General features: G+C 53.7%; 1 protein-coding gene and 1 pseudogene across 2 annotated transcripts; both read right to left on the bottom strand.

Annotated features, from left to right (window-relative positions):
• Window positions 1-308: 308 nt before the first annotated feature.
• On the bottom strand, window positions 309-2,870 carry LOC311524214 (cystatin-like; the record flags this gene model as incomplete). Its single annotated transcript, XM_084635092.1, has 4 exons — window positions 309-476; window positions 603-677; window positions 1,886-2,005; window positions 2,649-2,870. 4 exons carry the CDS (start codon window positions 2,868-2,870, stop codon window positions 309-311), a joined length of 585 nt encoding a protein of 194 aa, XP_084491218.1.
• A 6,789-nt stretch (window positions 2,871-9,659) lies between these two features.
• Window positions 9,660-12,138, bottom strand: LOC311524213 (cystatin-1 pseudogene; annotated as a pseudogene). The gene is made up of 3 exons (XR_014714699.1): window positions 11,917-12,138; window positions 11,187-11,306; window positions 9,660-9,926 (listed from the first exon to the last, which is right to left on the bottom strand). The product of XR_014714699.1 is annotated as a cystatin-1 pseudogene (transcript).
• Between the last annotated feature and the right edge of the window lie 419 nt (window positions 12,139-12,557).

Below are 12,557 nucleotides of genomic sequence, written 5' to 3'. Positions count from 1 at the left end.
CAAATGCCAGATCCCAGGGTGGTTTGGGGGGAAATGTTCGGTGACTGGTTTCTAGCCTTGCCCCCTCCCCCCCGTACTGTGAGTGTGTGAAGTGCCCAGAGTCTCACAGGAGACACTGAAGGACAAGTGTGTGTCCTGAGTGTGTGTGTGGGGAGGGGAGGGGAGGGGTTTTTTGGAGCCATGCAAATAGTGCTGGGAATTTGGACACAAGTGTGTGGGGGGAGGGTAAGAGGCAGATGGAGCAATAAAAAATAACCAGCCACTGAGCCGACCATGGTGAGATGCTGCAGTAAAGTGGTTTATTGCTGCTAGTGAAGCAGGTCCAAGACCCAGCAGTAACGGAAAGAGCCCAGAGGCTTCAGTTTTGCCATTAAACAGGGATTAGAAGTCAGTGGGGAAGCAGAGGAATTGGTTGAATTCTTCTGATCCCAGTTTGGATTCAAGACACTGATCTCCGCCACGTGCTGGGAATAAGGCTGGGGGAATAAAGAAAAGAAGTGCGAAAGGGAGCTGGTCTGTGTCCTGCGAAGTTTTGATGGTGGAGCAGACGTTTTGGCTCATGGTCATCTTGGCGTGAGCTAGAGCAGGGCTCAGTGACTGACCGAGTTGCATTGCTGACCTATCTGTGTCCTCTTGAGCCAGGGCTGAGACCAGATCTGGAACTCACAGCGCACTTTCTAGGGGTGGAATGAAGCACATTAGAATGGGCGTGACTCTCAGAGGGGTGTCCAGTAAAACCCAGCTGTCCTCTTCCCCCCAGCCTTACACCATAACTGTGGGCAAGTCATGTAGCTCCGATCCTCAGTTTCCCCACTCATAAAAAGGAAGGGGGTGTGAAGCTAAAGTCATCACTGTGTGTGCAGTGGGGAGATGCTATGGATGTGTGGGGCATCAAAATACAGAGCTAACAGAGCTCAGTGTCCAGTACATCTACACCCCTGTATTTCATGTGTTTATCCTCACACCCACCCCGGGCGGCAGGGCAGTGCTACTAGTCCCAGTCTACAGATGGGGAATCCAAGGCACAGAGAGAGGAAGCGACTGGCTCGGGCTCACACGGGGAGTCTGGCAGAGCAGGGAATAAAACCCAGCTTCCCTGGGCTTCAGATAAGTGACCTCCCCATCCTCGTGACTCTGCCATGCCCAGCAGTTCCTGGCCCCTACCCAGGATCAGCTCCCAGCTCAGGCAATGCCAGGTTTTAACCTCCCTCCCATTCTGTGCCCAGCAACTCCTGCTATTTCCCCTCCAGTTTGATACACAAAGAGCCGGCTACTACTGGAGGTGGATTGGGCTGGGAAAGCAGCAAGGGCAAGAACAGCAAAGGGCTCCAGGCTACCTCCCTCTGCACCACATCAAGCAAATCCCCCACCCCCTTCTGCGCCTTCTCCAAGGCCAGCAGAGGTTGGTTGGTTGCAATCCAGGCTCGCAATAGATTCTGGCTGAGCTGCCTCCTGGCCCCACCGCAGTGTGGAATTGGGGCAGGACTGGGCCCTGCTATTTAGGAGTGGATGATGATAACTTTATGGTTTTACATGGTTTAGCCCCAATGGAAAGATTTCCCTTTGCTCTGTTGTTCTCAAAAGCAGCACCCTGCAGAGAGCGGAGCCAGCAGCCAGAGCAACAGTGAGTGTGAGCCCCATCCTGGTCTGGGCCCCTCTTCCCCCTCCCACCGCTTGTCCAGTTAGATGGGAAGGGCTTTGTCATAGGGAGTGTCCGTCAGCTGGGCTCTACCCAGTGCCTGGCATGAGGGGACTCCCCATCCCGATCTCACTGGTGGGGATGTGGCTTTAAATAATTGTCTCAGAAAATCAATTCTTGGCAAACCAAACTGGTGCCTCAAACCCAGGAGCCGAACCCCGAATAGGTCCAGTCCCGTCCTCTCACCTTCTGTTGGGGCGGGGGCGGCAGGGGGCACTTGCTGAGATCCACGGGTTCACCCTGGTTTTTCCTGCACAGTGTCCCCACCAGCTCCATGGTCAGATGTAGCATGAACCCAGACACGACCTGCAGGGAGATTGAGGAGCCCGGCCTGGCGATGAGTCCCTGCATGACCCCCAAGTCCTGCCTCCCACCCCTGAATACCAGGAAACACGTGGGGCTGAGCTCTGAACCTCCCCATTGCCACACGCTGCCCCTTAGGCTGTGTCCAAGCTAGGGCAGTTGTGGGGGGGGAGGCGGAGTCAGTCTGTCCCACCCGGGCTATGATCTGGGTTCAAAGCCCTTTGCAGGCATCAGGGGATTTGCTCCCAGTGCCCCAGGGGGCATTAATGCCCATCCTCGTGTCACAGAGCAAGGAGCAGGGAGTGAGGGGAGAGGGCAAAGTTAGCCAAAGGGCCTCCCACTGGGCGGCTCAGCTGGGGAATCCTTGGGCTGGGTTTTCAGTGGTGTTGGGGCAGCAGGACACCTAGGTGCCAGCCTCATTGCCCATCCTCACTGCGGGTCCAAACTATACATCTCCTTCCCCTTGCCCTCCCCCCCCCGGTCCACGCCTCACCAGATCCCTTCCACCCACACTCTGCAGCCTTACCCACCCCAGCTCTGAGCCCTGGATCCCAGCTCCACCAGACCCCTCATCTGGGGTTGCACCCACAGCACCTACACCTTTACCCCCCCTCACTTGCTCCCTTTAACACCTGCATCCACTCACCTGTCTCTGGGCGCTCAGCACCTGCAGCCCCTGGCTGTAGTAGGGGCTCTTACTGCGCTGGTTGTAGGTCTGTTCAGCTGCATGAGCCGCCTGCTGGACTTCTGGGTCTGACACTGGCACATTCTGCAGCCCCCCAGCAATAGGGGTCCCCAGAGTGAGGGGAACCCCCAGGAGGAGCAGGAAGCACAACCAGGGACCTGCCACTGCTGCAGGGAATGCCATGGCTGAGAATGGCCAGAGCTGGGGATGGGATGCTAAGATATAGGCATGGAGCCCCACCCCCCTGGGATGGCCCCACCCACATGGGATAGAAAAATTCCACCGTACATTACATAAGACCCAAGTATAGATGGGAAATAAACCCCCAGGGCTTGATTCAGCCACTAAGGGCCAGGGGAAAGGGACCTTTATGGGGCAGGTCATCCCAGAATTCCCCCTTACGTGGGGCATTTCTGGCACCTTCCTCTGAAGCAACTGGCAATGGCCACTGTCATAGACGCAATGCCAGGTTACATGGGCCCATTGGTCTAAATGAATGTGGCCAGTCTTAGTAGAGCACTGCCCGCCGTAGAGAGCCCCACCCACGGCACATGGAGAAACATCCCCTCACAGGGAGCCCCGCTAGCTGACAGATGGAGCCCTTCCCCTTGGAGGGGGCCCTGCCTCAGAGAAAAAGGCCAGGCCTCAGCTCCATTCCCCTGTTGGTCCGCTAGTAGTTGGGCAATGGGCACCAACTGATCTTTTTGCTTGTCCCAAATCCATAGTATTTATGGACAAGGGAGGGACGGGCGCAAAGAGACTGGTCGCCAGTGACTCTCATTCAGTGTTGTCTGCCGTGGCCTCTGTTACGTTCTCCTCGATCTGCAGGCTTGGCCATAGGGCCTGTGTCCCGGTTGGAGTCAGAGAGGTGAGGGTCAGACAGAATCCACCTGGGCTCCCCTGGCATGGTGCTGTCCCCACTGAAAGGTGGTGGTGTCCCAGAGCACATGCTATGTCCCTAAGCTGTACCCCCTCCTTCACTTTCTTTTTAATGACTGGTCAGGCCTAACCTCCCTCACTTGTGGTCAGGTTTATTCATGCCCAGTTTTGCCCCGTTCCCCGTGAGGATTTGGGGGATCTGTCTGTACAGCTTATGAATTCTGGTTCATATTATGGAATGGCTCTTATGAAAACTGCTGTACCATGAACGCCGGTCCCGATGCGTAACCCTTTGCCCTCCCAGCTGGAGAGAGAGCAGGTCTTGCCCACGCTGCGGACAATGGAGAGTTCTTAGCTTTGATCACAGAATAGTTATGCTAATGAGTGGGCACCCGAGGGGAAACTGCTTGTACCCATCGTCTCTGAGGGGAGGGGGTTTAGGGGCCGTGAGTTGTTACCAAACCAGAGAGCAAAGGAAGCCAGGTGTTGGGAGGGGGTATGTAGAGAGAGTCACATGGGGAAGTTGAGGTGTGACCCACAGGATGTCTGTCAGGGGGAAGGAATGGGAGGGTCAGACTGGCCAAGGGAGGCATGCTGGGGAAGATGCCTCCATGAGGAGAAGCAGCCCTGAATGTAGGGCTGCATGAGGCGGGGGACTCCACCTGCCTGCCTGGACACAGATGATCTCCCAAGGCCCCCAGTGGGGGGCTTGCACAGGGCTTTGGGGCTAGGAGGTTTGTTGTGTCCTGTTGGGTCTGGGCTCTTTGTGCTCTGTCTGTTAAGCAGACAAGAGCCACGGGGTGAGAGACTGGGCAAAGCGTGTGCGTGTTAAACAGCTGCCACGGGCCTCCTGAGAGAGCTAAACGGTACCCAGGAGGCTCCCACCTCAGGTTGGGTCCTGGGACAGAGCAGACTGAAGGGTCCGTGCTGTACAGGCCATAGTTGAATTGCGGCCTGAGTAACTGTGGTTGGCCAAATGTCCATGTTGGCGTTACTGAGAAATGCTTGAAGCAGCTTTTTGGGCTGCAGGACAAAAGGTTATTAGGCTGAGGTCACTGTCCCCACCTTTTCACGTACACAGTGTCAGTAACTCAGTGTCATGAGGATGTGCCGAAATGACCCATCGTGTAATACTGATGGGCATTCAGTACATGCAGAGCATTAAGACACTTATGTCTGGCTTAAGCAGAAGTGTGTTACCAACTCCTCCTCATGTGGGCTGCTCACATGTCCTGCTTACAAAGACAATATCTCTGTATGATCACCAAAGGGTTTTGCACAAAATGACCCCTTCAGGCTGGAATCTTCTACTATGACCTCCGATGGAAATACCAACTTGTTGGTGCAGATGAGCTCAAGTCAACATGCTAGAATCTCCAGCATTGCCGCCCCAAATGTTCAAAACTCATGAGCCAGGCTCACCAAAAATCACGAAATTGTTTTTATATAATCTCATGATTTTAAAGCCAATCTATGTGGGGTTCTTTTTATTTGCCTTCTGTTTTCAGGTGCACGGGGGGGCACATTTTGAAGCTTTTGATACAGCCACGAGGGCTAGAAACTTATTTTTCTTTAAGAATGAAGGTGAAGTCATCACATCGCCACTTGACTCCAGGAGCTGGGGCTTTAAGGAAAACAATAATTATCATGAGACTCATGGCAAAATCATGAATTGGCAACATTGAATCTCTAACTAGACCAGGGTGGTCCCAAAGGTGGAGCAAGGGGACAGAGACACCCACAGAAGATGTCAACCTTGTGGAAGGAAAGGGGGGATTCTCTCACACCCGTTGCACCTGAAGTCCTTCCCTGGACCAGCCATTCAGAGAAGACGTGAAGAAATCTGACCCTCAGCTAACCGCAGCCTGAAGCTACAACTTAGGGCCGGTCTGCACTTAAAATGCTGATCGGTGCAGTTGCACCGATGCAGCCGTTCCACTGTAGCATTATAATGAAGACGCTCCTATGCTGACCGGAGAGAGCTTTCCCATTGGCGTCGTTAATCACCTCCCCGAGAGGCAGTGCCTGTGTTGATGGGAGAAACTCTCTTGCAGACATAATGCTGTCTACACGGGGGTTAGGTTGGTGTAACTACGTCACTCGGGAGTGTGGATTTTTCAGTAGTTAGGTCTGCAGGGTAGACCAGAACTAAGGCTATGTCTACACTTAAAACACAATAGCAGCATAGCTATGCCACTGCGGTGCTTCAGTGTAGACACTTCCTCTGCCGATGGGAAGGGTTCTCCCATTGGCATAGGTAATCCAGCTCCCTGAGAGGCAGTAGCTAGGTGGATGGAAGAATTCTCCTGTTGAGCTAGGGCGGTCTAAACTGGGGGTTAGGTTGGCTTCACTATGCTGCTCAGGGGTGTGGATTTCTCACACCCCTCAGCGATATAGCTGGGTTGACCTACCTTTTTAGAGTGGACCAGGCCTTAGGCATACAGCGACTTCACTAATGTGCTACAACTTCATCTGTGCAGGTGCGCCCATGCAGGGCTTTCAGTGTAGCCCTGCCCTTGGAGTTACACTTTCTTAAAACAAAGGCAAGAGTTGGCTTTAGTGTTTAGCAGCCTCTTAGCCCAGTTGAGTAGGTTCACAGAAAGGCGTTCCTGTTCTCCCTTAGGTTTCCTGGGAAGTGCTGAAGTAATTCTTGTGGTTACGTTCTACATGGACATAATGACTCATTGTAGTGATTGATGAGCTAGAGAAATTGAATAATTGATTTACTAACTGAATTTCAATTGTAACCTTGCATTGCCTTGAGTTCTATTTGGATCAGTTTAGGGAAATTAGATGTAAGCAGGTTCTAAATGAATTCTTCCCTGACAGCTAGCTGGGAGAGGGAGAGACTTCCAGAGCAAACTGTATTTACATGAACACACCTACTCTGCTTAGATATCCAGCAGATAGAGTGGCGTTGCTCAAAATAATCAACTTTGGCTGGTGTTGGCTTACAAATCACTTTAGTGCTGAATGCAGGGGTAGTGAAATGTTGTTACCAAAGTTGTTGGCATTATTGTATGAATACAGGAAAGCAGGACTGCTTAACCTGTCCCAAATGAGGGGGTCACCCTCAGCTGAAAGAACCTCATTAAGCCAGGGGCTTGTATACCAGGGCCCTGTGAACATAAGGGGCGGGGGGTGAGGAGAGATATCTTAGCAGGTAGTGTAGATGGTCCCCAAGGGTCCTTCCCCCTACTGTTCAAAGAAAGAACTAAATAGGCTTCATTAGGAGCCTCTTTGTTATTTTAAATGCTCTATCAGGGCTGAAATCAGTTGTGGTTGGACTGTATTTCTGCCTACCCTGTAAAGAGCTGAAAATTACAAAGAGACTGATGTGAAAAGGTTATAGCAAAGAGGCATGTGGCAGCAGAAGGTGACTGACAGCTGGTGAACGAGCAGCTGATGAGGTACTGAGGAACTATGGCTGGTGGGATGGACAGCGGGGAGGAACCACGGCTGGCGGGGCAACCCGGCGGTGAGGAGCAGTGGCTGGCGGGGTGGCCAGAGGACGCAGTGAGCGGCCAGTGGGAGAGCTGGCAGAGAGCTGCAGTGAGCAAGTGCCCAAGCAGTGGAGCAAGTAAGGTGCCTCCTTGCCCCCTTCCACCTAGGGTGGAAGGTGAACTCTGCAGATGCACCTCTGAACTCTGGGTCTGCACTGACTAAGGACAGCAAATGTGAGGGGGTGCAGAGAAGGGTCAGGTAGGTTAAAGGGATGTTTGGGTTGCTTTACTTAAGACCCTGAGGGGAAAAGGATGCTGCCCACCCTACTTGGGGGTGGGTCTTTTACTCATGGTTTATGTTTATGAACACTGTTTGTGGTGTTTTCCCAAATTAACACCGAATTACTTCCCTCCTTTTATTAAAAGTTTCTTTTCTATGCTCAGACTCTGTGCTTGCGAGAGGGGAAGTTTTGCCTCTCCGAGGCGCCCGCGGTGGTGTGTCATTATCCCAGGTTACTGGGTAGGGGCTCGATCTGGTTCTGTGTTGTATTGATGGAAAGGAACCCCTAGATATTGAACCCAGCCCTGGTTGCTGCTGGCTCCACCTGGCAGAAGGGTTACACAGAAGTGAATTAGGCTTTTGTCAACATTGGCACTTGTTAAAAGTTTTGTAATTCACGGGTGTGAAAAACACACACCCCTGAACGACAAAAGTTGTAATGACGAAAAGCGCCAGTTTCGACAGTGCTTCGTCCACGGGAGATGCTCTCCCGGCCATGAAGCTACCGCCCCTCGTTGGGGGTGGTTTCATTTTGTCATCAGGAGAGGGAGGGCAGGCTGGGCTTGCCACAGAGCAGTCGTAGCAGGAGCTCAGAGCAATGCTGTAGGGTTTGATGTGCCTTGATCTGGGTTCTACACTAATAATAAATGACGAACCCAGTGCCTGAGCTGCATTTTCTGTCTGGGGCCGCAGACCCGCCCCCAAACAAGGGGGTGCTGCTTTGCAGCTTTAAAGTGGACTTTCCATGGGTAAGGAGGAAGTGAAGTGAAATTGAGGGCACCTCCCTCCCTTAGACTCCTCAGCTATGCTCACCCCATCAGTTCCAAGACCTATTTCTCTGCCTGCTTTTATAGAGTCACAGACTGTGAGGCCAGCAGGGCCCACTGTGATCACCCAGTCTGACCTCCTGTGTCACAGGCCCTAGGCCTGCCCTGAAGTGATTCCTGGTTGAACTACAGCACGTACTTCAGACAAAAATCCAAGCCTGATTTAACAATGGCCAGAGAATCTACCCCACGCCCTGGGAGGTTGTTCCAATGGTTAATTCCCCCCACTACTAACAATTATTTCCAGTCTGTTTTGTGTCTAGGTTCAACTTCCAGCCCTTGGAGCTTTTAAAGGTACAGCAGCTCCCACCAGTGCAGAGGGATTTGAACCCATCTGTGGTAGTACTGGAAGCCACTAAACTATCCTTAATCTACGGGGCCAGGAGAAATACTTTTCCCACATGCCATTATCCTTGGGAACTCATGGCTACAAGATCCTAAGGCCAAGTAATTGGATTCAGAAAGGGAGTGGACGGTTCAGTGGTTAACTCGAACATGCGAGTTCCAGTAGATTTAACACATTTCAAAGTGGGTTGGATCTCAAGCTGACGGCTTTGGGCCATGAACCCCCAGCCTCTAAATCAGTGGTTCCCAATCTTGGGATGCTGCTTGTGCAGGGAAAGCCCCTGGGAGGCTGGGCCAGTTTGTTTACACGCTGCGTCGGCGAGTTCGGCCAATCACGGCTCCCACTGGCTGCGGTTCATCGCTGCAGGCCAATGGGGGCTGCGGGAAGGGCGGCCGGCACGTTCCTAGGCCCGTGCCACGTCTCACAGCCCCCACTGGCCAAGAACAGCGAACTGCGGCCAGTGGGAGCCACGATCGGCTGAACCTGCCAACACAGCAGGTAAACAAACCGGCCCAGCCGCCAGGGGCTTTCCCTGCACAAGCGAGGTCCCAAGTTGGGAAACACTGCTCTAAATTATCCCATCACTGCTGCAGCTCAACTATTGGTGACAGGCTACTAGGCACAAACCTCAACGTAAATGCCTTGCCCTAGAGTGACTGACTCCAGGAAGTTACTGGGGACGTTCACACCAGCGCGTGCCCATTGGTGCGGCTGCACTAGGGGCTCACACCAGTCGAGCCCCATCAGTTGGGTAACAGCAGGGCAAAATGACACGAGTGGGCGCATGGACTGGGCATGTTGTGCTTGCAAATGCCAGATCCCAGGGGGGTTAAGGGGAAATGTTCGGTGACTGGCTTCTAGCCTTGGCCCCTGTGTGAGTGTGTGAAGTGCCCAGAACCTTACAGGAGACATTGAAGGACAAGGCCTGTGGGGGAGGGGAAGGAGGGAGGGAGGGTTTTTTGGAGCCATGCAAATCGTGCTGGGAATTTGGACATAAGTGTGTGGGGGGAGGGTAGGAGGTGGATGGAGCAATGAAAAATAACCAGCCATTGAGCCAACCATGGTGAGATGCTGCAGTAAAATGGTTTATTGCTGCTAGTGAAGCAGGTCCAAGACCCAGCAGTAACGGAAAGAGCCCAGAGGCTTCAGTTATGTCATTAAACAGGGATTAGAAATCGGTGGGGAAGCAGAGGAATTGGTTGATTTCTAGCCCCAGTTTGGATTCAAGACACTGAGCTCCTGCCATGTGCTGGGAATAAGGTGGAGCTGAGAGTAGAGAAAAGAAGTGCAAGAGGGAGCCGGTCTGTCTCCTGTGAAGCTTTGTTGGTGGAGCCGATGTTGTGTTCACAGACATCTTGGCATTAGCAAGGACAGGGCTCAGTGACTGCCCGAATTGCAGCGAAAGTCTGTCTGTGTCCTATTGAGCCAGGGCTGAGACCAGATCTGGAACTCACAGCGCACTTTCTGGGGGTGGAATGAAGCACATTAGAATGGGCGTGACTCTCAGAGGGGTGTCCAGTAAAACCCAGCTGTCCTCTTCCCCCCAGCCTTACACCATAACTGTGGGCAAGTCATGTAGCTCCGATCCTCAGTTTCCCCACTCGTAAAAAGGAAGGGGGTGTGAAGCTAAAGTCATCACTGTGTGTGCAGTGGGGAGATGCTATGGATGTGTGGGGCATCAAAATACAGAGCTAACAGAGCTCAGTGTCCGGTACATCTACACCCCTGTATTTCATGTGTTTATCCTCACACCCACCCCGGGCGGCAGGGCAGTGCTACTAGTCCCAGTCTACAGATGGGGAACCCAAGGCACAGAGAGAGGAAGCGACTGGCTCAGGCTCACACGGGGAGTCTGGCAGATCAGGGAATAAAACCCAGCTTCCCTGGGCCTCAGATAAGTGACCTCCCCACTCCCCATCCTTGTGACTCTGCCATGCCCAGCAGTTCCTGGCCCCTACCCCAGGATCATCTCCCAGCTCAGGCAATGCCAGGTTTTAACCTCCCTCCCATTCTGTGCCCAGCAACTCCTGCTATTTCCCCTCCAGTTTGATACACAAAGAGCCGGCTACTACTGGAGGTGGATTGGGCTGGGAAAGCAGCAAGGGCAAGAACAGCAAAGGGCTCCAGGCTACCTCCTCTGCACCACATCAAGCAAATCCTCCACCCCCTTCTGCGCCTTCTCCAAGGCCAGCAGAGGTTGGTTGGTTGCAATCCAGGCTCGCAATAGATTCTGGCTGAGTTGCCTCCTGCCCCCACCGCAGTGTGGAATTGGGGCAGGACTGGGCCCTGCTATTTAGGAGTGGATGATGATAACTTTATGGTTTTACAGGGTTTAGCCCCAATGGAAACGTTTCCCTTTGCTCTGTTGTTCTCGAAAGCAGCACCCTGCAGAGAAGAAAAGGAGGACGGCTGCTACTCTGAACCCTGCAGAGAGCGGACCCCGGAGCCCGCAGCCAGAGCAACAGTGAGTGTGAGCCCCACCCTAGTCTGGGCCCCTCTTCCCCCTCCACCGCTTGACCAGTTAGATGGGAAGGGCTTTGTCATAGGGAGTGTCCGTCAGCTGGTATCCACCCAGTGCCTGGCATGAGGGGACTCCCCGTCCCGATCTCACTGGTGGGGATGTGGCTTTAAATAATTGTCTCAGAAAATCAATTCTTGGCAAACCAAACTGGTGCCTCAAACCCAGGAGCCAAACTCCTAATAGGTCCAGTCCCGTCCTCTCACCTTCTGTTGGGGCGGGGGCGGCAGGGGGCACTTGCTGAGATCCACGGGTTCACCCTGGTTTTTCCTGCACAGTGTCCCCACCAGCTCCATGGTCAGATGTAGCATGAACCCAGACACGACCTGCAGGGAGATTGAGGAGCCCGGCCTGGCAATGAGTCCCTGCATGACCCCCAAGTCCTGCCTCCCACCCCTGAATACCAGGAAACACGTGGGGCTGAGCTCTGAACCTCCCCATTGCCACACGCTGCCCCTTAGGCCGTGTCCAAACTAGGGCAGTTGCGGCGGGGAAGAGGGGGTCAGTAACCCGGGCTATGATCTGGGTTCAAAGCCCTTTGCAGGCATCAGGGGATTTGCTCCCAGTGCCCCAGGGGGCATTAACGCCCATCCTCATGTCACAGAGCAAGGAGCAGGGAGTGAGAGGAAAGGGCAATGTTAGCCAAAGGGCCTCCTGTTGGGGGGCTCAGCTGGGGAAGCGTTGGGCTGGGTTTTCGGTGGTGCTGGGGCAGCGGGACACCTAGGTGTCAGCCTCATTGCCCATCCTCACTGCAGGTCCAAACTATACATCCTCTTCCCCCAGATCCAAGCCCTACCAGATCCCTTCCACCTGCACTCTGCAGCCTTACTGCAACTCTGCCCCCCTGGATCCCAGCTCCACCAGACCCCTCATTTGGGGCTGCACCCACACCCTTAACCCCGTCACCTGCCCCCTGTAACACCTGCATCCACTCACCTGTCTCTGGGCGCTCAGCACCTGCAGCACCTGGCTGTAGTACATGCAATTATTGCGGTCGTTGAAGGTCTTTACGGCTACTTGTGCAGCCTTCTGGACTTCTGGGTCTGACACCGGCACATTCTGCTTCCCCCCCAAAAGAGTGGCCCCCAGAGTGAGGGGAACCCCCAGGAGGAGCAGGAAGCACAGCCAGGGACCTGCCACTGCTGCAGGGAATGCCATGGCTGAGAATGGCCAGAGCTGGGGAAGGAGTGCTAAGATATAGGCACGGGGCCCCATACCCTGGGATGGCCCCACCCATATGGGGAGGAGCCGTGCTCCTGATGGCTGCACCCCCATGGGGTAGAAAAATTCCATCCTACATTAGATAAGACTCAAGTATAGATGGAAAATAAACCCTCAGGGTTCGATCCAGCCACTAATGGCCAGGGGAAAAGGGCCTTTAGGGGGCAGGTCATCCTAGCATTCTGCATTAGATGGGGCATTTCTTGCACCTTCCTCTGAAGCAAATGGCAATGGTCACTGTCATTGATAGTATGCCAGGCTAGATGGGCCCATTGGTCTAAATGCATGTGGCCAGTTCTAGGAGAGCCCTGCCCGCAGTAGAGAGCCCCACCCACAGCAGATGGAGAAACATCCCC

The sequence above is a fragment of the Lepidochelys olivacea genome (genome assembly GCF_965140295.1).
Source record: "Lepidochelys olivacea isolate rLepOli2 genome assembly, chromosome: 7".
NCBI lineage: Eukaryota > Metazoa > Chordata > Testudines > Cheloniidae > Lepidochelys > Lepidochelys olivacea.
Note: the sequence above shows the minus strand (reverse complement) of the source record. Positions and strands in the feature narration are given on the sequence as shown.